Consider the following 26,640-nt stretch of genomic DNA (forward strand, 5'->3'; position numbering starts at 1 on the left):
TTTCCCAGCCCGTTTGATTTGGCTCTTCAGACGCGGCGCAGCGGCCGATCCAAAATAAACGCGCCCGTGCGCGCTCTCCCCGGGGCTCCGGGGCACCGCCCGTCTCCGGCCTGCGGCAGCGACACCCGCCCACCCGCCGGACGCGCCTCTCATTGGCCGAGCCGCCGCCGGGAGGCGGGCGCAGCTCGGCAGCCTCCGCCAATGGGGCGGCGGGGGGGCGGAAGCGGAAGTACTGCCGCCATGCCGGGCGCTACCGAACGCGGCTCGGAGCTCTCCGAGCAGATCGAGGCCTTTGTGGCGCGGCTGCGGGGCGGCGGGGAGCGGCCTCGCTCCGAGGACACGGCGCGGCAGACGCTGTCGCTGCTGCGGAAGATCGTCGGGCACGGGCGATGGAGCCGGGCCGGTGAGGGTCGGGCTGTGGCGGGCGGACTCAGCGCTCTCCTTGGGCCGGTGCGGCTTCCCCGGCGCTGGGGCCGAGCCGGCGGCGGGGCAGTTGCACCGCGGTCGCGGCTGTCGCGTGCGGAGGGATCTGCAAGGCCGGGGCAGGCCCGATGCGGCGCTGCCGGCGCTGCGGCTCGCGAGAGCTGGGGCCTCGCTAGTAGCGACCAGCGGATTTCCAGTGCTTGTCCTGACACAGCGGAGCCCTTCCTAGCCTGCTGTGCTCACGGGCCGCATTACCCGAGGAGCTGCCCTGCTCCGGCCTTGCTCTCCTCTCAGCGGCGTCAGTCCGAGCACGGACCTTTCCAGCAGCATGCGGTTTCCTCTTTCAAAGGAAAGACCAACGCTGCTGACGGTCTTCCCCAAGTCGGTGTTGTGTCCAAGCGTTTCCGACTGCAAAACACACCAGTGCTTTGTGAGGGGCTCTCTGCTCGCTCTTTCCTGTTGTTTCTTGGAGCTGTGGTCCTTGTGCTGGAGCAGCTGCTGGCCCTGGGATGTTGAGGGCGGTGCACTGGTTTGATGCTCACATGGGTTTGCTCTTGGTAGTGATAACCAAGGCCCTCCCCTCTTTTAGGGGAGCTCATGGATCTGATCCGGACAGAGGGCCAGAGGATGACAGCAGCCCAGCCATCAGAGACAACAGTGGGCAACATGGTGCGACGAGTATTGAAAGTCGTTCGTGAGGAATATGGCAGGTAAAGTGCCCCTCTTGCACCCTGTATCTCTCTGAAAGCCCAGAACTGCGCTTTTAAGTTGCTTCTGTAAAACCCCTTTAGTTTCCATCACCCCCTTTTCCCACCTCTCCTAGAGAGGGATTCAGGGAGTTTAACACCAAAGGAAACGCTGTTGATTCCACCGTGGGTGATGACATTTCCTCTTTAGAAACCACTTGGTGTATGTATTGTGAGTGCATGACAGCAGTCTGTGCCCTGGCCTTGGGTTGTGCTCTCTTGTCTGTAGCCTGGGGGGATCCATCCCACTGCAGCAGTAGCCTCGAGCCTGCTCCTTGTCTGAGGACCGCAGTGTTTGCATATGACTTAAAAAGGCACTTTCTGACAGAGATTTGTGTGTTTTTCTGCCAAGACAGCTATGGAAGCTCTTTGGTGTGGCATGGTGTGCCTCCTGTGGGTGGCTTTCCTTCCTTCCTATCTCTTCACATCCAGGTGTGCCACTATGTGGGGACAGTGCTCAGCCTGGCTGTGGCCCTGTGCTCTTTTCTGAGGCTGAAGAGGCCACTTTTCTCCGCAGGCTTCACGGGCGCAGTGAGGAAAGTGACCAGCAAGAATCCCTGCACAAACTCCTGACTTCTGGAGGACTGAGCGAAGATTTCAGAACCCCTTACCCCTCCCTCAGAGCTAATGTTATTGAAGCTATTAATGAGATGCTAATTGAGCTAGGTGTGTATGGGTCTGAATTGCTCTTGAGTGAAGATTCTTATGGGATGGGACTTCACCTTCACTTTTCACCTTCTCTAGGTGAAAATAAAACAATAAGGATCTGGGAAGCTTAATCTGAAGGAACCAAATGGACTGAAGCCCTGCTACTCCTAGGACTTAGTTTTAAATCCTCTTTGGCTTATGGGAAGATGGCTAGATTGTGGAAGGAGCAGTATGGAGGGTGTAGGCCTGCACTCTTGGTCTTCTGGAAAGTCTTGAGTCCTCTGAAGAAGAGTGTAAAATCCCTGTGCACATATAAACTGACCCTTTTAACAAAGAACTGTGATATAACTTTCTCTTTCTGCAATACTTGTGACAAATCAGGCATCCAACCCACCTTCTGAGGCCCAAGTTGCCCTGCTATTGAACTAAAAAACGGTTGAAGTTTTGTGGACCTGGTGGATATTTGGAGTAATGCTGACACAATCCACTTCCCTCACAATGGAGTTTTCAATACAGCTATTTTTATATATAGGGAGGATATAGCTAGGGGGTATGGGGCATTCAAGGGCCAGCTTCTTGGTTCCACTCTACTGGCAAAAAGAATGGGGAGAAAAGCTGCTCCTGTTCTACCAGTGCTAATAACATAGCTTTAGTGAAAATTTAGCTTGTTGGAGGACAGTCCTAGCAGCGCAAGTGTTTCTTTTGCTGGCTGCTTTTACACCCATGTCTTCCTTCTGATACAGAGGGCACCACTGATAACATTGCTATGCAGGCACTGGAGCACATCCACTCCAACGAGGTGATCATGACCATTGGCTACTCACGCACTGTTGAGGCATTCCTGAAGGAAGCCGCTCGCAAGCGGAAGTTCCAGGTCATCGTGGCAGAGTGTGCACCGTTCTGCCAGGTGAGGTCCAGGCTGGCTGTACCATATTGTTCTGCACATTCTTACTGAAATCTTATGCCTGGAATCAAGTTGAATGTTATGGAAATTCCTTTGCAGTTGAGAGATTGGAGACAACTCATTATCCTACTCCAGCATTGTTGAGTTGAAGGGCCGTGTTCAGGTTTCATCACTTGGTATTTTTGCAGTTCAGACAAGAATTGAGTGCTGATACCTTTACAATTGCACTGCAGGAGCTATGTCACAGAGAACCAATTGGATTCTTCCTCTTTTTAGGGTCATGAAATGGCTGTCCGACTGACTAAAGAGAATATTGAAACTACTGTCATGAGTGATGCAGCTATTTTTGCTGTCATGTCTCGAGTCAACAAGGTAAGGAAGGCTCCACTGGAGAAGGGAATTCATAGCAGGTTGGGTGCTTAGGCCTCTCAAATCAGCTGCAAGTCCCAGCAGGATGGATGTGTTTCTTCACTGAAGTTAATTCAAAATTATAATGGTCCCTTTTCAATGCTGGGGTGGAGATTCAGTGGAGATTCCCCAAAGTGGGGGGGTGGGGGGGGAAGTACTTGTAACATATTAAAATCTAGCTACATCAATTCTTATCTATATATTATGAGCTGCTTTGTATTATTCCCTCGACCATAATGCAAGGGAATTCTTGCAAGGAGTAGTCAAGTTACTTGTACAAAGCTTACTTCGTAGGTTTGAAGAACAGCAGGGACCACAGCCCAGTTTCTGCTTGGTGTTCCCTGCAGTAGAACATACATTTGTCTTCTGAAGTTCTCTGTGCTGGCCTCCCTGTGCTGGAGTCATGATTTTGTTAATAAGGAACGTCTCAACGAGACTGCAGAGCCAGTGCCAGATGAAACAGATCAGGCATTCAGCTGCCCTGTAACTCCAGCCGCTGGCTGACTGGCTGTACTGACACAGTCTTCCTCCAGCTCATCTGTTGGGGTTTGAGCCAGGAAGTGTTCCTTCCCCAGTTTGCTGTGGAACATGCTATCCAATTCTGATTTGCCCTTTTAAGGTCATCATTGGTACAAAGACAATCCTGGCCAATGGCGCCCTGATTGCTGTGAGTGGGACTCACACTCTGGCACTGGCAGCTAAACACCACTCCACTCCACTCATCGTGTGTGCCCCTATGTTCAAGCTTTCACCGCAGGTAAGTACAGTAGCTCTTCAGGACTGCACCTTGCAGGGGCTTTTACTTGTGGGAGCTTAGGGTGGAGAGCACCATGTGTCTCAAAGCAAGGTCAGTAAATGAGCCATCTCCCCCATCTAGCACTGTTACTTCAGATAGGAGATCCTCAACCAAGTCTGGCACACCTCGATCTCCTTGAAGCACTGCCCTCTGCCACATGTGCAAAGCAGTACATTGGGTATAAGGATGTAGACCGCTGCCTAGACTGATGAGACTGGCATTGCCATGCTTATTTTTCCTCAACCATGACAGATTTCTGTTTATACCATTAGTGCTGAAAGGCAGAGAATATAGAATGAGACATTCAAAACTCTTTCTTACATTCAGTACTTTTTCAGTGTTGTCAGATGAAATTGCAGGCTAAGGAATTCACTCCTCCAGTTCTAGACACAAGCACTACGTAACTTTTGTGAATAGAGTTAATATCACCTGGCTCGTCATCTTCTGCATTAGTTCCTTCCAGTGCCAGGATCTGTTTTCACAAGGATAATCAAGTAAGGTTTGTTTCCCTGATCTTCCTGTACTCTTTCTCATTTAGTTCCCTAATGAAGAAGATTCATTCCACAAGTTTGTGTCACCACAGGAAGTGCTGCCATTCACAGAAGGTACTGGTTATTCTTTATACATCTGGTCAAGCTGATTCAGACTATATATATATTTTTAACTCATATAAAAAATTAAACATCAGAATATGTTATAACCCAAGACAGAAAATTCTTTTCAGAAAAGAGTGCTGTGAACCATCTAGTTTTATAACTCTATATTACGTAGAGAAAAAGGATTTCTTTTGAACACCGTCTTTGCAGTTTTGCTCTGCTCTGAAACAATGTTTTATTACGGGATGGTGATGATGATGCCAGGTAGGTAGCAGTTTCCTGTGGGACAGGGCAGGTGCCCAACACCAAGGACAGTTTCCCTTAGTTGCTCTTCTTGAAATTTTGTTACAGGATACAGTCACTGAAACAGTATCTCTGCCATGGGCTTCCCACACAAGCACCATCTTTAGAATGGTGTTAGTGCCCAAGCCCATTTTCAGTTAGCAAAGTCTCTTTCAAAGCCACATTTCTATATGACAAAAGACTTTTGAAATGAAGACAGCAGGCTTGGCACCGGATTTTAATTTCGGCCTTCTGAGCAATTCTTTAAATACTAACTTTGGCAGTATCAGGATTCTTATATTACATAGTGGTGGGGTTTTTTGGCAATTAGAGCCATCTACATCCGAGGGGATCTGGGGTTTCTACCAACTAAAATAACCAGAAACAGAATTTTGCCATTCATTCAAGATTGCTGTATACCTGTAATTCAATTACATCAGTGAAGAAGTTGGAAAATACTCAGGATGTTCAAGTACTGACTTCAGGGTGGCATGTGCATAGCCAGTTTCAGGGTGTGCAAAAGACATGTGCAAAAATGTACTTTGAGGTGCTTTGACTGATGCCACTACTATTCACTTTACAGGGGAGATCCTGGCAAAAATCAATGTTCATTGCCCAGTGTTTGACTACGTCCCTCCAGAGCTCATTACTCTCTTCATTTCTAACATTGGGGGCAATGCACCTTCCTACATCTACCGCCTCATGAGTGAGCTCTACCATCCAGATGACTATGAACTCTAATGCAGTGAAGCACCTCACTATCTGGACTCTTTCTGTCTTTCTCTTCAGAAAGATACAACAGCTAATTAAAGTCTGTGTTGCTGTGGGGAGCCAGTGGGGAATTTACTCAGCAATGTCTTTCCTACCCAAAAGCAAGAGAAGGCAGAGTTCTTGTTGAGGTCTTTATTTCTGTGCTGTGTCAGAAACAATATGGAGCTGCTAACCCACTTTGATTTTGAAATAGCAAGGCCTATGTGTAACTGGGGCAGCTAAGCTGTTACTTCAAAGTACACTGCAATAAAGGCTGTTTACAGTGACCTCACTGTTAAGCACATTTTCCATAGGCAGTTTTGTTTCTTTAACTAGCACAAGTTTTACCAGTGTAGTGAGTTGCCTGCACTCCCTACATGACGCAGTAGCAGACTTTCACGTGTGAAAGCACGCTGTAATGTAACAGGAGTAGGAATCCATCAACAGCTGTCTTCAAAATGGATATTTAACTGTTTAGTTATTTCTGTGGGACTATGTGTGTATTTAGAAATTAATTTAGAATTCATTGCCAAGTTAAGTGTTCCTTGATTCTAAGTTGGCCTATATATATTATGAAGCTGGTCACTCCTCATTCCAACCACTGCCATGAGCCCAAGGAGTAAGTTTAGTGTGAACTTTATTAAGAAATGCCTTCCAATTTTCTAAGTACTGTAAAATACACTAATTAAGTTTCCCCTATTATGCTATTACATATACAGAATTATGCTGTGCTTGCAGAAAAGAAGTGCTTTGCTTTAGTAACTGCAAGTGACAGCGACTCCTTGCACCCAACAGTCCTGCACTATTCCTTTAATGTTGAAGAAACTTCTCCAGGTTCCAAGGGCGGACTCCTACTGCCATGTTCTCCTGGCTGGTCTCTGCTTCTTTGGTCAGTAGACAGAGGAGAGCTTTGGTGACTGCACTGGCTCAGAACTTGGCTCCACACAAGGTAGTGTAGTATAACAACATGGGTCATACCAATGGATCATATCAATGCTTCTAGTGGTTGCAGTTTACAGTCTTAACTTTTTTTAAATAGGTTCTCTTTTTTTTCCAAATAGCTGCCATGCTCGTGCCATCTTCCTCAGTCTAGTCAAATTAGGTTTAGGCTGGAGGGAGAAAAAGAAGTGCAAGTCATAACTGAGTAAATAAGTTTCAGTGTTTCCATACTCTTTGACCTAATACAGTCATTCCCAAATTAATATCTAATTCAAAGTTTCACCTGACTTACAATAGAATCCAACTTAATAGTAATAATGCACAGTAGTAGCAAAGGGAGGAGCAATGATTTTTTTTTAATTTAAATTTAACCTGATTTAAATATAATTTAAATGTAACCTTATCTAGTGGAAGGCATTCCTACTCATGGCAAGTAGGTGATCTTTAAGGTCCCTTCCAACTCAAACCATCCTAGGATTTTATAATAAATGTTGCTGTTCCTGTGCTTTATCCTCATTTTATAGCATCTTAAACTTTGGGAAAGTAAGCATTTATTTAATTAGCATTTCTGCCACTAGCAGAATTTCAGAATTTCCATGTTTTCCAAATCTTACACTTAAAAACTGCAAACACTTTTAATGTATGCTTAACCTTAAGAACAGTATTCAAGTCAGTATGATTATTCAAATAATATATGGTAAGATCCTTGCTAACATGTTTCCAGGACAGATGGCTTATGTCCCAAAGTTTCATTTTATTGATAACAATATGTAAAAATCAAGTAATAGAAAGGCAGAGTCAAGTAGGGTAAGGGTAGTGGTGATAGTTTCAAACTGGACAATCCTAGTTCTAACACACATTCATGATGCACCTCTGATAATCCAGAGCACAGAGTACCAGAGGTGTGTCCCACACAGTACCAGTTTTTCCTGCTGTAGATGGTCTATGTCTGCAAGAGGCAGCATTGAAGGTCTTCCATGCGCACACTGGAAGGGCAACTTACAAGATGACAAAGCTTCAATAAGCCTGCAGCTCTCCTCCAAAGTCAAATGCTCATTAAACTTAATAGCTCCTGAAAAAGAGACACATTCTTACCCCTGCTGCCAAAGAGGACTCCCTTCTACATCTGTGGTTTTCAGTGAAAAGAAGGCATCTCCCAAAGATTAGTTGAGAGGCTGCAAAGGCAACCCAAGGACTGCAGTGTGGCAGACTTGGGGCTTAGCTCAATTAAGAGTATGCTGCATAAGGAGATCAGCTTTCCATGACTTAAACCTTCACGTAGCTCAAGTCTGACAGTAACATTACGTTTTGGTGTTTCAGGTAATGTTAAAAGAGGCAAATGGGCTTTTTTGGTGTATGTTACAGCTGAAGTTGGAAATAGTTCACAAATGAAGAAGTATTAAACCAAGACACCAGTTAATAACAATTTCAGAGGCTTTAGTGGTTCTCTGTGGCTGCCACAGACAGGTATCACTTCTGAGACCAAGTGCTAGTCCTGCCACTAAGTCCTTTCTTACAAGTGAGCACTTAAAGGTGCCCAGAGGAAATTCAAGCAGAACATTAAGGAGTTATTTCAGGTGCATTTGCAAACTTCACAGATGCACAAGACCATCTGCAATCTGCCTTCAGCCGTGGGACTTTTTTAGACACAAAACCCCAAAACGTATTGACTGCCAATTGTAAATTGAGACACTGTTGAGAAAACAGATACTTCTAGTTCACTTTTGCCCTTTCACTGTGATCTTGTTGATACTGTATATGGCACAGGAATTGCAACAAGAGGTTGGAGCTACTGCAGTCTACAATAGTAAGGCCTTCTCATTGCCAGGTGCTGGAAAGCAATAGTTCCCTGAGAAGATGGAAATTTTTACTGCACTCCTTCCAAAAGTACTTGAAATATTGCAGGCACGCTTAAACTACCACTTGAACTACTTAAAGGAAATAAAAAATTTGGAAGAGTGGCTAAGAGTTATTTCTTGCATGCTTTCAAGCAGATTCTATCACCCTCCCCCTTGGCCCATCATAGAGCTGTTACTTGGTTTGAGCTCACACAGATGAATGCATCTCAGAACTGTATGTTTCACGTGAAGGTTGGAAAGTATGTTAGGCCCATACATTAATAAATTGGGGAACTATTGCTTATCCTTCAGTGCTATCCATGAGCATTATCTCCTCATCCCTAAGAAACATGGTCTTTAACCCTGCAATAACTGCAAACACATCCAAACACTGCCCCAGGGAGGATGCTGTGTAGAGAGGAAGGTTTGGGTAAAAAAATAAAAATAGAATGAAAGAAAAGTACAGTTTCCCCACCATGACAGGCCTGGGAAGCTAACACCTTCAGAAATGTCAGCGGCAATGTCCCTCGTGCTCCTCCTCTTGTCGTCTGCATTAGCTAGAAGCAGTAAGGGAACATCATGTTATTTTCCATTTATTTTGAGAAAAAAGCACTGTAACACAAAGGAAACTAAAAATGAGGAAAAGCTAGGGGATAATCTAGTCCACTCTCTCATTTGAAGCTCAACACACTCTCTTTGATTCACACAGTAAGCTTTGGATTGTTACAGTCAACTCTAGAAGTAGCCAGCAACTCACCTCAACTTGTTCTTGAATAAGCTCCTAGAAAGAAAAAAGGTAATGTCATCAGTTGCTGTTTTCCCCTTCTATCCCCCTACACTACTTTGTCCACATCTGTGTATAATTTAATGTGTGATGGCCTGAATCAGAAAAAAGTGATACTGTTGGTAGTACACTGACCACAGTGTGAAAGATCTAGGTGGAACTCCTGACCTTCCACTGCAAGTAATCACTTCAGGAATTTCTCCCTCCAACTGCAGAACATGTGAAACAGTGGTATTTAGAAAGTCCCACTGCCCATGTAGAGATTTCATGGAAATAACTTTAATATTGCTGATACATAAATATTATTTGTTAGGGCTTATTATTTTACTGTTTCTTTGTTTAATCATTTTTCTGTTCCTTCAAGCATTTACTGTCCATTCAGGCATTCATATGCAGTAAACTGTTGAAATATCTTCACTATATACAGTTTTTCTTAGTTTCTCCACTAGTCCAAGTCTGAAATAGTCTTCTGTAATTTCAGTTATAGTTCAGTGATTTCAGTTCTGGGACTATTTAGCTACTAAAAGGCACTCACATTCGACAGGGGACTTCATTGTCTCCTTCATAACAGAGATCCTGTAATATCCTGGGCCATGAATACAGAATAAGACCTACTTGACCCATATCCATAACTTCACCCATATCCACAGCTGACCTCCACAATACTTTTAGTGATGGGTTGTCTTTTCCGTCGTAATTCATTGGCTTCTCTTTCTATAATACACATTGGCACTTTCCTCACAAGAATCAAGGAATTGCTTGTCTCAGGAAATGATAGTTCAAGACCCAAGTCCTCCAAATTTTTGTAGCAGCATCTGAGGGAAAAAAAAAGCCCAACAGAAATAAGACATCAACGACTGTATTTATGACTGCACAGCACATGTAAATATAGTCCACATATATGGTTTCCTTATTTCACTTCCTGTAACAGTTTCCCATCTCAAAATCCATGCCTCATGAGATCCCAAGTAATTTTGCCCTTTCAGCTTACATTCAGACATACTTTTTCACTTCAATCCACTGTGCATTTTTCATGTTCCACAACTACAAGATCTAAGAGTTCCTGTATTATGTGAAGAGAGCCTTTATTTCTAAATCTATAAATCTGCCTTTTCTGAAGATGCATGAGATGTCTGGTTCAACATACAAGCATTCCAAATATTGAAATTGCACACCATTAAGACTACTTTAATCTAAAAGAACTGTGATTTCAGTTGACATGTATTAGGAAATACTTAAAATGGAAAAAATATTGTAAGAAATTTATGATGGTTTAATGAACTTTATGTCCTGCTAAGCAAAGAGAACACAGGAAAGAACAACCTCTAGTTAATTATGACACATGTCAGCCTGTGGATGGAAAAATACACACAAAAATGAGACTTCACAGACAGACAAGAGCTTATCTTCAAAATTAAAACAACTCTTACAATATATACTTCATTACTTCAGGGAACATCCACTTAAAACAAAGGTAGTAAAGGTTATTTCTAGACAATAAATTCTTTGAACAAAAAAATAGAAAGAAGCAAATATAAACTTAGCTAAATCAATCATGAGAATAGTACAATTATTAGCCTCCATATGAACATGGCTAGTAAAATTCTACTCAAAAAAGAAGATATGTATAGACTTCAGCAAGCACACAGAAAGACAAAAAGCCCATTGTGAACTAAATGACAAAATTCAAGCAGCTATTGAAGTCAATTGGGCTTTCCTGGGTTTTTTAAAATTAATATTAAGAGACAAAAATAAGGAAGTTCAAGAGAGTCAAGAGAACAATGCATTACTACAATGCTTAGTAGAAAAATAACAGAACCAAAGCTGTGGGTGAACCAGAGATCCAGCAGAACGATTAAATCGCAAGCACAGCTGAAGTGAAAGGTCTTTTAGACTATTTATTTTATTACACCAAACTTAACCACAGAATACAGTGACAGTCTGACAGTAACAATAACAGCAAAATTTAGATTTTCACATAATACTTTTAATTCATAACTTTTTAGTAATGAGAGTCTCACAGAGCAATTGCAAAGGGATTAGCTGCTAACAGACTGAAAAATTATTAAGTCACACAATAAAAGCACAAGTAAGCCAGCACCACTAAGCTGCTTGCTGAAAATCACAACTGGCATCCCTCTGTGCTGAATATTCAACCAGTGTGCTTAGAAGAAACACGTCTTTTTGATTTACTTCCTTATTCATTTCTGTAGAATGTTTGTGATTTACCTAATGAAAAAAAAAAGTAGCTCTCAGAATTTATTAGCTCTTTCAAAAAGCCTTTAATGCCACTACTTAAAAGCAGATAAAAAAGGAAATGCAAAAGGTTGTCATGAATAGAGAAGCAACATCTATTATTATGTAGAGACTACAGAAGCAAGGTATGCTGGCAACAGATGGTTGGTGTTCAACATGAGTCCTGATCTGTATCCTCATGACTGTTTATTCACGATGGGGAAAAGAAGAGGCATGGTCAAGCATGCAAATTTGTAGGAAATTATTTAGATCACCTGAGACTAGGGATAAAGTTGGACTCAATCAGAATTTAAAACAAGTAGAAAAATGAAGAATGAAATCAGTAGGATGAATGAAAAATGGGCAGAAAAATTGAATTTACTGTTCCTAAAGACAAATAAATACAAATTATCAGAAGTAATTTAACCTATTTCTACTTTTGGCTGGCTTCTACATAAACAACAAAATTTTAAAAATAACCCCCACTACTCTGTTTCTTTGTCATGATCATCCACAGACAAGCAGCTCATACAAGCAGCAGTAGCCAAAAAAGCAGACAAAATATCAAGTATGGATACAATAAACAGAAAATATGGCCACAGTATGAATCAATGCGATTCTCTCACTTGGTATATTATATTCAATTTTAGCTATCCATTCTCTAAATTAGATCTATTAGAAATGAAATTAGAAATTAATCAGCAGCTGTTGAGCTTGCCACAGGAAGGAGAGGAGAGGAGAGGAGAGGAGAGGAGAGGAGAGGAGAGGAGAGGAGAGGAGAGGAGAGGAGAGGAGAGGAGAGGAGAGGAGAGGAGAGGAGAGGAGAGGAGAGGAGAGGAGAGGAGAGGAGAGGAGAGGAGAGGAGAGGAGAGGAGAGGAGAGGAGAGGAGAGGAGAGGAGAGGAGAGGAGAGGAGAGGAGAGGAGAGGAGAGGAGAGGAGAGGAGAGGAGAGGAGAGGAGAGGAGAGGAGAGGAGAGGGACTGACAGAAATTTATCTGAAAATTCGTAACAATGCACTGAAAAAACCTCACAAATGCATGTGGCAGGTGACAGGGATTTGGGAGAAAAGAAAGTTTGATGAGCATCCAATACATCTGCAATACTCCAAGAATAAATCTGTATCTAAACTCTCGAAGTACAAAAGTTGAATATCCTAATTGTAGCTAGGTCACCATTCTGAAACATTTGGGAAACAGTGTTCATTAGTTACTCTTGGCAGTCACCAAGGAAAAAGGAATGTGTTTTTGAAGGATTCGTAATACAGACTTTCCATACCCCATCCTCCTCTTCTCAAAAAGTGCCTCTGAAGTCAGTACCTAGGTGGGCACTGCAGTCCTTTGTGCACTCCCAGGTCCTAAGCCCCAGAGAGGAGGAACTTTTGGAAGCTGCTTTGGCAGTCTTCTGGCCCACACATGAAGGTTTACTTTCCCAGGGAAATCAGAGCACATTGCAAGGGCATAGAAATGGCACACCCGAGGGTTTTGTCTTGAGATGTTGTAACAACGTGCCTAAGAAGCATATCTATTTCCTTCAGTACAGACAGAGCCATCTGGGCTCTGCTCAGGGAAGAATCATCAGCTTTTCTCCTGAGTTTCATGGTAACCTGGCAATATATAGAGATCTTCCTGGTGAACAGAGCCATCCCCAAAAATTAAGAGCTAATCATCACTACTAACCGTAGAAATCTCCTTTGCTCTTCTGTAACTTCAATCTCTAAAGGGGGAGAGATAGAGGATGACAGTATTTTCTTCTTGCCAGATGCTGCAGCTTCCTTCTCATAGGAATCTGTGAATGAAACATTTAGAAATATCCCTCTTAAAATATTTACGGAGGCATTACCCTTAATGACCCTCTGGTTTGGCATGTAATCCCCTGCTTGGATTAAAAAGTGACCACAGAATGCCTTCTCTTGAAACTTGTGGAGGACTGGGAATGTCACAAACCAGACATCCAGTCTCTGGGGAAGGGTTGGTTAATGCCACTTTGTTTTTCCCACCAGTTCCAAAAAAGAGTCACCCTAAATAGCAAAAAAAACCTACTGATATATTTGGTTCAACTCAGAGAGGACAATTTTTCCACAGAAAAGTCAGATATAAATGGAGTTAAAATACTATTCATTAAGCATTTCTCCCTTACCTTTCTTCAGTACCTGACCAAAAGGAGCAGAGTTCCTGGAACACTCTGCAGGAACTGCACAGTGTTTGTTGATGTAAGAGAAGGTCAATGATTTTTAAGTACTTGATGGATGGCTATTGTGCCTTTTACCACTGAAACCAATGGCTAATGAGCTTACACAGAAGACTATTATCCCTTTGCAAACAGTCAGACTGTGGAAATTTTAGGCTTTAAGCACAGTATTCAGCTAAAAAGGAGCCAAATTAACTAGGCTCTTTACTCGGCATCTCATGTCTTATTCTTCACAGTATAACCACACAAACGTATTGATGTTGTTCTATTTCCTCTTCATTGTTTTTCCTGTCAGTCTTCCTGCTCTTTCATTATGTCAGGACTATTTTAGTTCAATAGTCCTGTGGGTAGGGAGTATATCTTTTATTTTTGGAAAGGCTGTAAGATTTTTCAGCTGCCCACATTATGACTGCTACAGACACTGAATATCTGCACTCTTCTAGGGATCAGGATAAAGATGACAAATGGATATCCTATCGGTTCTGTACCTTCCAGAGAGCTTATTTGTACTTTTCTGTGCATTGATTATCTTTGTTTATTAGACAACCTGAATCTTCACCTGCAATCAGCTGCTCCAAGCGGATCCGTTCATGAGCTGCATGTTGGTCCACCAAAACCAAGAGGTTTCCATCTAAAAATGTACCACAACAGATGAGAAATAGGCAACTTTGTACCAGACAACTGCAGGGGTCAGAAAGAATAACCACTTCCCAGAGGCCACATTTAGAAGATAAGTATCAGCTTGTTTCACAGAAACAAAGTGAGGAGGAGGCTGTGTTGGCAGAACATAAAGTTACTACAGAACAGAAATTCAGTGGTCCAAAATGGTGGCTAAATTAGGTTAATTAAATTGAGTCAGGAACTCTTGTCTATTGACATCTTCATCTAACTTAAGAATGAGAGCTGAGGTCACCTATAAACTGTTCTGTTTGACAGCCTTTCAAAATGTTACAAAAACTACTGATTTTTAATGCCTTTTTTGTACAGCTTCAGAGCTTCAACAATGAATATGTCCAGACACTGTGAACAGAGCCTGAAAGATACCAGAAATTTGAGTACAATCTATTTTTATAACATTAATCTGAAGGCGGTAGGAACACTCAACAATGTCCAAAATAAAGATAAAGAAGATCCAAGAAGTTTCAAGCAAAGATTAAGGTTTTCTTCTACTAACAGTATCATCCCAAGGCAAGAAGACATTACAAATAGGACAGTGCTCCCTCTGCAGTCCACTTGACAGCCACCTCAACTTCATGCTATTAACAGTCTTACCTGCCTTTTTATCCATTCCATTCCTAGTGTTAATTAAACAAGCAATAAATTTATTGTCCACTTGCTGAAGAACCTGTAAGATATTCACAAAACTCATTACACAGCAGTAAAATTATTTTTTAAATGAAGGCAAACAAAAGAAACAACAATCAAAATGGATCAAGACCAACAAATAACTCAGATGATAACTAGAGGACTGGAAGCCACATCTTTCCTAACCCAAAAGGCCTAGCAAAACTAGACTGAGAAGCTATATAGTTATTCCTTATAAATACAGCGGGGAACTAAATATGGAAAAGGCAGAAATTATTTTAGCTGAAAGATAATACTGGCAGAAGGTCAAATGACCATTAAATGGTCATGAAACAGTTTCATCTGGATCTAAGAGGAAGTTTCAAAATACAAAAAAAAAAATTCTGGATAAACTTTTTCAAAGATAGTAATAAGGGCATGAGCACTAATTGTTCTAAGGTGAATTAAATGGTCATGTAGAAACCTCCTTCAGTTGGGAATGAAAGCTGTGCACAGTGATGCTGAGTAATTGATTTGTTGATATCACCAAAAGAGAATGTAAACAACCTTATTAACCTGCTAATCATCTGCAAAAGACAGGAAGCAATTTTTCCCTTCATTTTTTGATTATAGAATTTGCCTCTGTGACTTGATTCCACTTTCCCCTCAAGCATCAGAAATCAACCAGAGCAACAGGCAATACTGAGATGAGGTACACAATGCTTTCAGTATCTTATTGTTAGATTTCAAATATACAGATATGGTGTTATGGAGAAGTTTCTCCCAATGTCACATAGCTCACCCTGAATTCTCTGTTTCACAACATGTGCATTGTTCACCTGGTAGGTAAAAATTAATGGATGATTCTATTTCTTTGCAGGGATGCAAAACTAATGATTCTTTTTATTCTTTTCCTGTTGCATGATGCAACATTTTCTACTTTTAATCTTTTGTAGGGAGATTCTCAAAATTGTTATACTGAAGGCAGTATTTAACTTTTTCAGAGACAGGAAGAAATAGTTTCCTCTAGTTTTGCCTTCTTAAAAACATCAAAAGGAAAACATGACACAGGTAATCACAGAAACATTCAGTAAGTTTTAAAGAACAGTTATTATTAGAAAACAGACAAATGGTACCTTCCATTCTCCATCTTTCCTCTCTTGTCTTTGTGAAACATAACATGTTTGCTACAGCAAGTTTATTTACTATTATTCATGAACTCACAATGTAAGTAAGGGAACAGTTTGGATCCTTGTCCACCCTGGAGATGAACATTACCGTGCCTCACACAGTCAGAGCCTGCAATCTCAAAGTCAGCAACCTGACTGCATAAGAGTAGTGCCAGCTGGACCTGTAAGCCTTTTGTCACGGGGATGCAAGACAGGGAGAGAATTCACTCTGGCATTTCTACCCAAGCAAATGATCAAATATGTAAGTTGAAGACATATATTTACATTAGCTTTTAAGCTAACACTCAAAACATTTGATTAAAAAACCCCCACTGAAATAGAAAAACTTGATGTTTTTATGCAATTTCAAAAAATCACTTTTAAGGGCAGACATAAATCTTAGAGTGAAATTTCAAGTTTTTCCAGTAAATCTTGGATTTCATTTTGAAATCACTCTGCTAAGGGATTAAATTTCTGAGGTAAATAAAAAAGGAAGGTATAGGACAGATTTAAGAAAAGTATGAACTACAAAAATGCCTACAACAAATACAAAAACTGTACTTTGAACTATCATTTAGTTAATAATGTTTCTAAGCAGCAGTATCAGGGCTATCTCTTAATTTTGATTTAATCATACTAATCAAGTAATTTTAGAGTCACTTGCAGATAGCTGATTAACCATGAGATGATACTAAGATAATGGTATGACACACTGGTATCACACATGACCAAGAATTCTGTTAGTGCTTGTCAAAATTAGGAATATGAGCTGTTTTCCTGGATATTTCTTTCCTGCCAGGTAGAAACATCAGCAAATGCCACGTGCTGAATGGGAATTTTGGGTGAAATAGTAATAGATTATATTGTACCTGCATTGATTGAACCATGTCTTTGGTGAAACGATAAGGATACAAGATATTGTGAATTTTCACAGCCAGACTGTCAGCCTGACCGCTGGTCACATCAACTGCGATCTGTGAAAACAGGACATGAAGGAGAGGCCCAGTGATAGGAAAAAAAACCAAAACAACAGAGCAAATACTCTAAATGAACCAGCTTTAATAAAAACTGGAAATAACTCTGCATTTCACAAACCAAGTTTTCTACACAAGAATAACACCAACTAAAAAAAATCATCCAGCAGTTCCTCTGCTTCTATCCCCATGTATCTTTCCCATCTGGCTATTACCTGCTGATTTCAATGCATCCAGCTGATTCCAAGGACCTATGAAAAGCTGAGGTTAATTATCAGCCTACGTGAGCTCTCAGGGGATAACATTACAAAGGATGTATTACCCCGGAATGAGTCAGAGCACACGTCACCACAAGGACTGAACAGAACTGTTGCCTTCCAGAAACTCACCAGCAGGTGGTTTGCAGCTCCATGCCTATTGTTTGCAGGTGGAAATGGTTACATACATATGTTTACACACACACAACATGAGGATTAAAGATAATGCTACCTCATGACAGCAAAGGAAGTTTTTCTAAAAGCTCCAACATTGTTTCCCTCTTACATGCTGTAATCCTGCCAGGCTTTAAAAACAGCTATGGTAAAACACACTTTTAAGAACTGCTCAAACCTGGGTTATTTCATCTCTGTCCACAAAGCAGACAGACACAATATTACAATTTTGCCACTCAATAACTTTTAATTTTGGGATTACTATTTCCATGTAGGGAAAGACAGTTTACAGTGTTTTGGTTTTGAAATTATGTAAAATTAAAGATTAGCCTGATACATCTTTGAATAAATCCACAACAATGACTTGCATCTAAACAGTCTATAAAAACCAAAACTGCCAGGTCCACAGTGTAACTTATCTCTGGATAACTTATATACAATAATCATTATATTTGCAATTTTGGACCAATGTCAGAAAACAACAAAAATCTAAAATTATTCCTATTTCAGCATGAGATGCAAGGTAATACTTACCTCTGGGCAGGGAACAAAAACAGGATTATCCCATTCCAAAAGCAGTGACTGAAGAGACTCCCCTTCAGCATCTAGGAATGAACACACAGACAATACAGGAACTACCAGCATCTGTCAATAGAATGTTCACTGGGTACCTCAATTTCACACAAGTATTATTTCACTTTTTTCCTTCATAAAAAGGGGAGAGTGTGTCAATAAATAATGGAACATGGCACTAGGCTTCTGTATTGTCTGCTTTAACTAGGAAGGGCAATGTGCATCTTTCTGACTCCTAAAAATGCTGCAGCACAATTCAATAGGCCTGGACAAGGGGTGGAGGGACGGTAGGCAAAGAAAGACCTATTTAGCCACCCACTCCCACTGGACAAAGTTACATACCAAAAAGATTATTTCACCCTTTCCACTGGAAAAAAAAAAAAAAAGTGTGAGGATTGAAACTATTTTTCACATTGCAAGGCTGGAATGAGTATAAAGAAGGGAGTAGGTAGTTATTCTTTAAACTCATGACATAATTCAACAAAGAATTGGGTATTTCATCCTGTAAATAAGTATCCTTTAACCTGCCTTCAACCTGAAATAATTTTTTTCCAGTTCTAGATCTGAGATGACTCACACAGTCCCATTGTTAGCAGACCTTGAGTAATTCTGGGTTCCTGTTGGGACATCTGGGAGAATTTTTTTGTTTTTACAACAGAACACTATGTCCTGGAAAGCTGGCCCTACCTCTCAGATTCTGGCTTGCCCGAGTCTTCTCTTTTTGAGGTCTAGGAAGGAAGGGAAGCACAATCTCACTTCTAAAGGGATGGCATCTGAACTGAAACCCTAAACAAAAACATAAATTTGCTGCTGCATAATCAGTATGCAGCATGCAAAATTACTAAAAGCTATACAAGTATTATATTCTTGTAAAGGAGCATGTGCTTAGCCCTGTAAAATTTTAAGTATCCCACAGATTTTGCAACCTAATACTGAGAAATAACACGTATATAAAAAGCTGGAATTATCAGACACACATGCCTTAGGAAAGGTAAAAATATTATAATGGTTTCTGCAGGACTATATTTAAAAATTGGCTGATGCTTTAAACTTGTAATAATTATTTCCAGAATAAGTGCAGTCAGAAGTGTTTTCCCCAAAGAAAAAGGACACATATAGTAGTCTATCAGAGATCAAAACACTGTTGAATTCCATCTGTTAAGGAGCAGCAAAGCTGTCATTCTATCATCATTCCTATCAATACTTAATACAGCTATCAGGAATTTGTAAAACTGAAAAAAACTACAAGTCAGTGAGCCCATATGAGATAACAGAGTTAGTCCAACAATATCTTCCCACCCACCCAGAAATTATTTAATATTACAAACTTGTATTGTTACCAAGTATTAAGAAAAGTGGCTCAGATTTCCAGCACGTTGATAAACATTTCACCCTTCCTTTGGTACAATTCAGTCTTCTATTATTTGTGAAATAATAATGAATTAATAAAGTTCCTTTCTACCAAGAAATTAAGGGTGTGCATTAAGGAAAAGAGGCAGAGTCATAATGCCAAAGAAAACCAGCTGTGTGCTGATAAGCTTAGTGTGAAAAGGCTCTGTAAAATCTTAGGCCAGTCCATAGACTCCTGACTGCTGGCTCCATTCCAGTGAGGACTAGTGACCCTGGGGACTGAGAATCCTTTCAAGAATCCAAACTGGCAGCCCAGCACTCAAGAGTAACTCAGTATCCCATTGCCACAAAACCAGAGGAGAGGATAAAATGGCTTGATGCAGCTCCTGGTAAACTGTGGCAAACTGAAGAATGCTGCCTAATTCTGACTCTGACAGAACTTTTATAGCTATTGTTATGAAAAGACAGTATCTCTCAAGTTCACGGAAGAATCTATCATCTGTAACAACACAAGTCCAGGATTTTATACGTGTAGTAGACAAAGAGTCATCTCCCTGTTTTTTCTTGGAAGGAAAAATCCTTGTTCAAGATACACATTTTTCACAAAGTTAGGATTTACTTGCTCCAAGGCTGGTGAGACTTCAGACTTGGTAGAGATATTATAAATATGATTCTTCTGATAAGTAACAACAGAAAAGGTGCTGAGGATAATAATGTATATACTTCATGCAGGCAAACCCCTTACAAATACCATATTTGAGCATTCATTTTCACTTGCCTCAGTTAGATCATGAAGATACACCAGTGTAATGACATAGCATAATGTAAGGAACAAAAATTGCAAATATAGCTGGCATAACAACAAAGATCAGGTTGAGCTAAGATAGTTTCCCACTACAAATGCATTGTTCAAAAAGGCATCCAATGGTGAAATTAAGTTTGATACATTTTCCTGTAGCAGTCAGTTTAATCAGTACGAAGATGCCTGGATCTGGCCTACAAAATCTGACATCCCTGTTGAGCACGTGGCCTGTGGCTGGAAAAGACAGACAGCCACTGCTGTCATGAAAAAGAGGATATGGATTATTCTTACCTACTTCCACCTATTGCTAAGCAGTGTAACTTCCCTAGAATTGTGTATGAGATGCTATTCTTAGGGGCTATGAAATTCTAAGTCAACACCACGAGGTTATTGACACAACTCAAAAAAGCCAAATGAAAGCATACAAGTGAAGGAATCATTCTACTTCTGGGTCTTAACAGCAGTCCAAAACAGTACTCAACATAAAGGGACATGAATGCTGTCTTAGGACACAGTTATGTTTATTCCTATGGCTGAAAGGAACAAACATCGTTTTCTTCAAAAACATATGAAAGAACAGGTTTGTTGAACTTAGAAAACCTAAGACCTATAGGATCTAGCCACAGTTCAAACATGTTGTGAAGGTTAGGGAGGTCCCTTTCCTAAACTAAGAAAAGATTAAAATCAGACATCTCCCCAAAGAACTGACAGAGCTTAGAAAGACTGGCACCAATACAAGGGAGAGTAACACCAATGCTAAAGCTAAGAACAGAGCCATGGGAGGTAAAAAGATGCAACACAATGTATGTCTTCAAAGCCTACAGACTGAACAGCATCTGAAAGCATAAGGGTACATGAGGTATTATCTCTATAAACATGAATGCACTATCAAACATTTTGGATAGAAGGCCAAGTTCTACATCTCACAGCTTTGGCTGGTTACTAAAGAGTACTGTGGGCAACAAAACTGGTATACCACAGAAACGAAAACATTAATCAAAGAATGTATATTTGCGCTTACAAGTAGTTTTGCTTAATAAAAACTTTCATCAAATTTTCTTCAATGGAACAGAGTAAATATTAAAAAAAATTGCATCAATTATTATACATAAAAGGAAATAGCTCAACAACTGAAACATCTACTGCACCAGTGTTTCTGTGACTGAAAATAAACAAAGAAGTAACAGAAAAAAAATGGAACAAACTAAAGGCTATGACAATGGATTTGACAGTTTTTTTACATGATAACTATCTAGAAAGAAGTCCAAACTACTTTTTCAAAACAAATTATGCAGTAAAAAATAAAGTCTACACAAAGAATGGCTGCATCTTCACTCACAGAATCTGCCTATAGACTGAATGAAGAACAACTTGAGAACACAGATATAGCCCTTGAAGGGAAAATTATCAAAGACAGTAGTAGACAGACAAACTAGACTAGGAAGACACACAAAGTGAAAACCCAACAGACACAACAGTGAAGGCTCATGGACACCATGCCCCTGAAAAAACAATACAATGCAGGGTTCTTTCACTAGTGGAAAAGGTCCACCATGAAAACAGCAACAATGCTGTACAACATCTGCCACAAAGCGTGAGAGAACAGCCTGCCTTCTAAAATCCATGAACAGGAGATTACATATACTCAATTATGTTAGATTTTTTATTCCTTTTTCAAGGGTTCCTTGAAATTTTGTATGCAGTTTGAAAAAAGATCACTTTAATATAAGGCTCTCTTTATAAACACATTCTTAGAAACATAACCATTTAGGACAAAATGGTAAAAAACACAGTACTTTTCTGGTACACTTAATTTGAAGTATCTTTCTCATTTTATATGTGACAACAATTATAAGTAACTGTTATCACAGAGAATGTCATGATGCCCAGGGAAAACTAGGCAGCTATCCATTAATTGACATGATGCTGACATTTTTTACCATTTTATTAAAAATGATCTTTTAATATATTTACTCTTAATGTTTTATTGTCTCCATAGCCCCCAACACTTTCTTGTTTTCCATGCAGCTATTACCTATAAGGCAGTGACTAACTCAGTAAAAGCTCTCAGATGCTGCCAGCAAGATTATTTCATGCACCTAGAACAGTTCTCCTCATTCCATTTTTACAACCACCACCTCTCTTACCATTCTCAGAAACAACATTCACAGCCATTGTTGTTATATCTTGAATACAGGCAGTTTGAAATCCTTCACTAGGAGGAGTGCTGTAGGTGCTGAGTCCAGTTGCTTTATTGATGTATACTGTCTTACCCGATAAAGCATCAAAATCTTGCAGCCAGACAGAACATGAATCATTCCTGGGACTGCCTGTGTTTGTTTTGTTGGCAGAGAATTCCAAGTTCCTATGTAAGGTCTCATGGGGAACCTCAGTATCTTTCATATTTTGTTCTGAGGATTCACCTAACGGACTTTTATCTTTACAGCTGATGTTAGTACAATCACTTTTAGCAGGTAAGGATAAAACATTGCCTGAAGAGACTGTGTACTCTCCTTCTATACTGCTGAGTGGTGATGAGCTGACAGGACTCTTCACAGCCTCTGCTATCACACCATTTGATTGGGAGCATGCAGCCTCCTCAGAAATGCTGGACTTACACAACCTCACTTTTTCCACTGAGGATTTATATGTTTGACAAACATTATATAAAAAATCATTATTTGAGGATTCAAGATCAAAAGAATGGCCATCTTTTCTATTTGAGTCTGTTTGGAACTGTTCACCAAGTTGTTCTACTTTGTGATCAGTTTTCATTCTGGACAGCTTGGATGATAATGATCCTGGAGATCTTTTACAACTTGTATTTTTATTACTAACCAGAGAGTGATCAGACAATGTCAAAGGAATCTGGCAAATGGCTTGTTTGTCCTGTGACATTTCTCCACTGCAAAATAAAGTCTTCTCCAAGGAACCAAAACCTTGGCTAATATTATTAGAATGTGTATCTTCTGCAGGTGGAGTTTCACAAGTGTTGAAGTTACCATGATTGTCATTCCCATTCTTTGAAAAGTCACAGTTAGTTTCTGAATTAAGAACTGGGAGACCACACTCACTTCGCTCTGATGTGGGTGTTTGTAGTGTAGACTTAACTCTCCCATAATACCTCCTGAACTTTTCTAATGATCCCAGATGTGTGGACAAGCTCAGTTTCTTAGAGGGCTGAGGTCTTGGCAGAGCTATCTGTCTTCTACTGGTTTTGATAACAATTTTCTTGCGAGGAATATCTGAAGAAGTTGCCAGCGGCAATTCCGCAGTATTTGATGTTTCATAAGGTCTTTTACTGGTAGCAGTAGGCATAGCTATCTCCTCCCTCACCCAATGTGTCAAAGGTTTGTTCTCATTACCATCAGTCATGCATACTTCTCTGGTAAAAGAACCTGTATATTCTTCATTAGTATTACTGGAAATACCTTTAGTATTTGAAGACTGAATCACGACATTCACTTTGTGGTCAAAAATGTCCTTGGCACTGACAGGGCCAGGCCTACGCTGTGCATTCAATGCAAGATTTGTTTCTGTTTGTTCACAGTCACAAGGGGGCTCATTTTGCATAACACTTTTTATGAGGTCTGTAAGGCACAACTTCAACGGTAATGAACTAACAGCCCCTCTGCTGGCATCATCTTTCACTTCAGCTGTTTCCCTGTTCCTTCTCACATTACACAGTCTCATTAATGAACTTCCAGAGACAGTTTCAGATCCCACTGCTGTTTCAGTAGTGTCTTCCTTCTCAGGCAGTGACTGAATAACATCCTGATTTAAGACACGGACCTTACTGCTTTCCTGTATTACTTGACCTTGCTGGCTGCCCACATCTTTTATAGTTATCTCTGCACAATCCCCTAGGTCACCACAACCATCTATTTCTCCTCTTTCTGATCTGGCCCCTCCACTGAGAGAGGAACAAAGACGTCCTGAAGGTTTCAGATGAGTATCAGGTACTTTCTGAGAACTGTTAGTGCATTTTGGCTCCTGTTCTGAGGTATTTGATTTCATTAAACTAGAAACTGTCTCATCTTTGCTTAGCAGTGGAATCTCTGCTTTCTTGTTTCTACATGGATCAGATAACTCAACAGTGTTCTGAACTAGGACATTTTCAGCTTCCTGTAAATTTTTACTTGGCTGTGTAAGACTTGAATTTTTTTTTCCAGTAACAGATTTCCTCTTGACATCTTTTGATTGCAAGGCACACATTTCATAAGAATCCACAATTTCATTATATGCTTTCTTAAAACTTTCTTTGATGCTCTTCTCATCAAGAATTGAGGGCTTCAGAACTGGAGCGTTATGCAAACATAAGTCATTATGTTCATTAAATTCTCTGATGTCCTCACTACATGGTTCAATAAATAAATGTTCTCGTTTCAAAAAGATTTTCACTCCTTCCTCCATACAAGTTAGAAGAACATCCCAGTTCTGGAACTCAATCAGAGTCTTTGCAGGTTCCAGGCACACATCATAGTCACTGTATGCACAGGTTACATTGAGAATAAAGATCCCATACAACTCTGGCCCACAGCGATGGCGACCAGGGCTTGAATTAGCCTGTTGACTTGCAGGGACACTTTTTGTCTTGCAAATTACACTTTCTTTTCTTAATAAAAAATCAATTAATTTATGTAGTCTTGTCTTTAAAACAAGCCTTCTATTCACATACAAGAACTGCATATTCTTATTGTAATGTCCCTCAGTACTGATAAAACCACTTATCTCAAATCCCCCAGACTTGTGATTTATTTCTCGCAACTTCTGGGATCTGCCCAGTCCATAAATTTGACAAAACCGAGAGTATACATCTCTTGTCTTCGGGAGCTGAAGCACCATAGAACAAGAAACATCGTTTCTTAAAGAAAGGGAAACAGAAGGATGCATTAGAGAAACAGCCTCTACCTTCTGTCTCACTCTCTCCATTTCCAACACAGGATCCATACACTTTTTCCTCACAGGGAACTGATGGAACAGATTGCACACAGTGACTGTAGTTCCACCACTTGGTCTGTTCAATCCAGCTTCACATACTTCCAGTGCTTGCCCATTGTGAAACAGTTTCATGAATGTTTTTGCTGTCCTGCTGGTCTTAGATGAGATTTCCACTACACTGGCCATGTTGGCTATACTTGCCAAAGCCTCTCCTCTGAAGCCATAGAAAGTCAGGTTCTCCAAGTCTCTCACTGAGCTGCACTTGCTGGTGAAGTAGCGCTTTCCAATAGCCTTTAAGTCCTCTTTCCCCATCCCAGAGCCATTGTCCACCACCTGGATCTTGAAAGCTTCCAAATCCACCCTGATAGCTACACATGTTGCTTTGGCATCGATGCTATTGAGGACAAGCTCCTCAACACACTGTCCGAGTGAATTGACAGTGACTCCAGAACGCAGCCTGGCTCGCACATCTTCCACCAAACGCTTGATCATGTCAAAATCTGATAGATGAGAAACACAAGAAACTGCAGGGAGCTCACTGCTCCATGTCCCTTAAAACATGGAGAGAAAAGGAAAAAAAATTAAAGAGATACAAATTAAAGACCTGAGAAGACTGTCATTTATTTCATTCACCATCATAAATAACACTTTTCTTAGTTTTCCTGGCATTCAGAGGCTTTTTCTGTGATTACTTTCATGCTCAGGCTCTGACTACACATTGTCAGTGCCTGCAGGGTAGATGGCCAGAGCCTAAGCTCCTCACTAACAACACGCTGTGCTCTCAAACAGCATGCCCAAATCACACTCCCACCATACGAGGCAAAACCCAAAGGACCTGCAAGCAAAAGGTCTTTACTGCAATTTTCATCAGAATTATAGAGTAAATTTCACCAAGGACTGATAAGAAAGCTGCTTTTCTCCTGTTTTTACCTCTACGTCCCAACAAAAATTCACAGCGCTTCGTCCTGGTCAAATGGCATCTGCTGCTACTTATCCAGGAAAGGAGTAAAGCGGGCTTGGCAAAGGGTGTCAGGCAAAGAGCAAGCTGTTTATGCGAAAGTAAACCCACTGTTTCCAAATCCGTGGCGCCCTACTGGTTTCCTAGCGGCATTCAAGGGGCCTGCTGGCCGTGCCTAGGGAGCCGGTGCCGCCGCTGCGACAGGTCTCCCAAGGCTCCCCGGCCCCGGGAGCTGAGGAGGGCAGAGCGGGACCGCGGCTCAGCTCGCCACCACAGTCTGTTCGTGCCCTCCCCTCACAGCCGGAGGGCCCTCCCATGTCCCTTCCCCACCGCCCCGTACCCCGCTCCCCCCTCCCGCCCTCGCCCCCTCAGCACCCACCGAACCGGGGCAGCCACGCAAAGGCCGCCGCGCGAGACCAACGGCGCCGGGCCGCTAGGCTCCTCGCGCGGGGCAACGGCGCGTGCGCAGCCGTGAGCGGGCGGGGCCAAGGCAAGAGGACGTCGGGAGTTGTAGTTCCCGCCCGACTGGGCCTAAAGAGGCCGGCGAGGGTTGGAGCCCGGCCCGACTGCGGTTCCCCCCGGCCATTCCCGCAGAGCGGCACCGAGTGGGGAGGGAGAGGGG

At 41.3% G+C, this 26,640-nt stretch overlaps 2 protein-coding genes across 3 annotated transcripts; one reads left to right on the top strand and one right to left on the bottom strand.

Annotated features, from left to right (window-relative positions):
- Positions 1-240: 240 nt before the first annotated feature.
- On the top strand, positions 241-7,344 carry EIF2B2 (eukaryotic translation initiation factor 2B subunit beta). Its single transcript, XM_062495146.1, has 8 exons — positions 241-403; positions 1,013-1,133; positions 1,687-1,835; positions 2,561-2,724; positions 2,998-3,093; positions 3,749-3,886; positions 4,464-4,530; positions 5,387-7,344. Exons 1-8 carry the CDS (start codon positions 241-243, stop codon positions 5,542-5,544), a joined length of 1,056 nt encoding a protein of 351 aa, XP_062351130.1. The 3' UTR covers positions 5,545-7,344.
- MLH3 (mutL homolog 3) lies at positions 6,174-26,429 on the bottom strand. 2 transcript variants are annotated; one of them, XM_062495142.1, is made up of 13 exons: positions 26,398-26,429; positions 22,267-25,611; positions 18,655-18,753; positions 17,929-17,999; positions 16,859-16,963; positions 14,809-14,881; positions 14,096-14,167; positions 13,026-13,134; positions 9,770-9,929; positions 9,088-9,111; positions 8,806-8,887; positions 7,413-7,564; positions 6,174-6,662 (listed from the first exon to the last, which is right to left on the bottom strand). In XM_062495142.1, the coding sequence occupies exons 2-13, from the start codon at positions 25,550-25,552 to the stop codon at positions 6,585-6,587; spliced, it is 4,311 nt and encodes a 1,436-aa protein (XP_062351126.1). In that variant the 5' UTR covers positions 25,553-25,611; positions 26,398-26,429; the 3' UTR covers positions 6,174-6,584. The 2 variants fall into 2 exon arrangements, with proteins under 2 accessions (XP_062351126.1, XP_062351125.1); XM_062495141.1 differs by lacking the exons at positions 18,655-18,753; positions 26,398-26,429 and having other exon boundaries at positions 22,267-25,606.
- Positions 26,430-26,640: the final 211 nt, after the last annotated feature.

This window comes from Cinclus cinclus, chromosome 6, assembly GCF_963662255.1.
Source record: "Cinclus cinclus chromosome 6, bCinCin1.1, whole genome shotgun sequence".
NCBI lineage: Eukaryota > Metazoa > Chordata > Aves > Passeriformes > Cinclidae > Cinclus > Cinclus cinclus.

Coding starts and splice junctions, on each gene's coding strand:
- EIF2B2 (XM_062495146.1), top strand. CDS start 241: ATGCCGGGCGCTACCGAACGCGGCTCGGAGCTCTCCGAGCAGATCGAG. Junction 3,094..3,748: donor TCATGTCTCGAGTCAACAAG/GTAAGGAAGGCT, acceptor TGCCCTTTTAAG/GTCATCATTGGTACAAAGAC. Junction 3,887..4,463: donor TGTTCAAGCTTTCACCGCAG/GTAAGTACAGTA, acceptor TTTCTCATTTAG/TTCCCTAATGAAGAAGATTC.
- MLH3 (XM_062495142.1), bottom strand. CDS start 25,552: ATGATCAAGCGTTTGGTGGAAGATGTGCGAGCCAGGCTGCGTTCTGGA. Junction 18,000..18,654: donor GGCAAGCCAGAATCTGAGAG/GTAGGGCCAGCT, acceptor GTTCATTCCTAG/ATGCTGAAGGGGAGTCTCTT. Junction 14,168..14,808: donor TGGAATGGATAAAAAGGCAG/GTAAGACTGTTA, acceptor GTACATTTTTAG/ATGGAAACCTCTTGGTTTTG.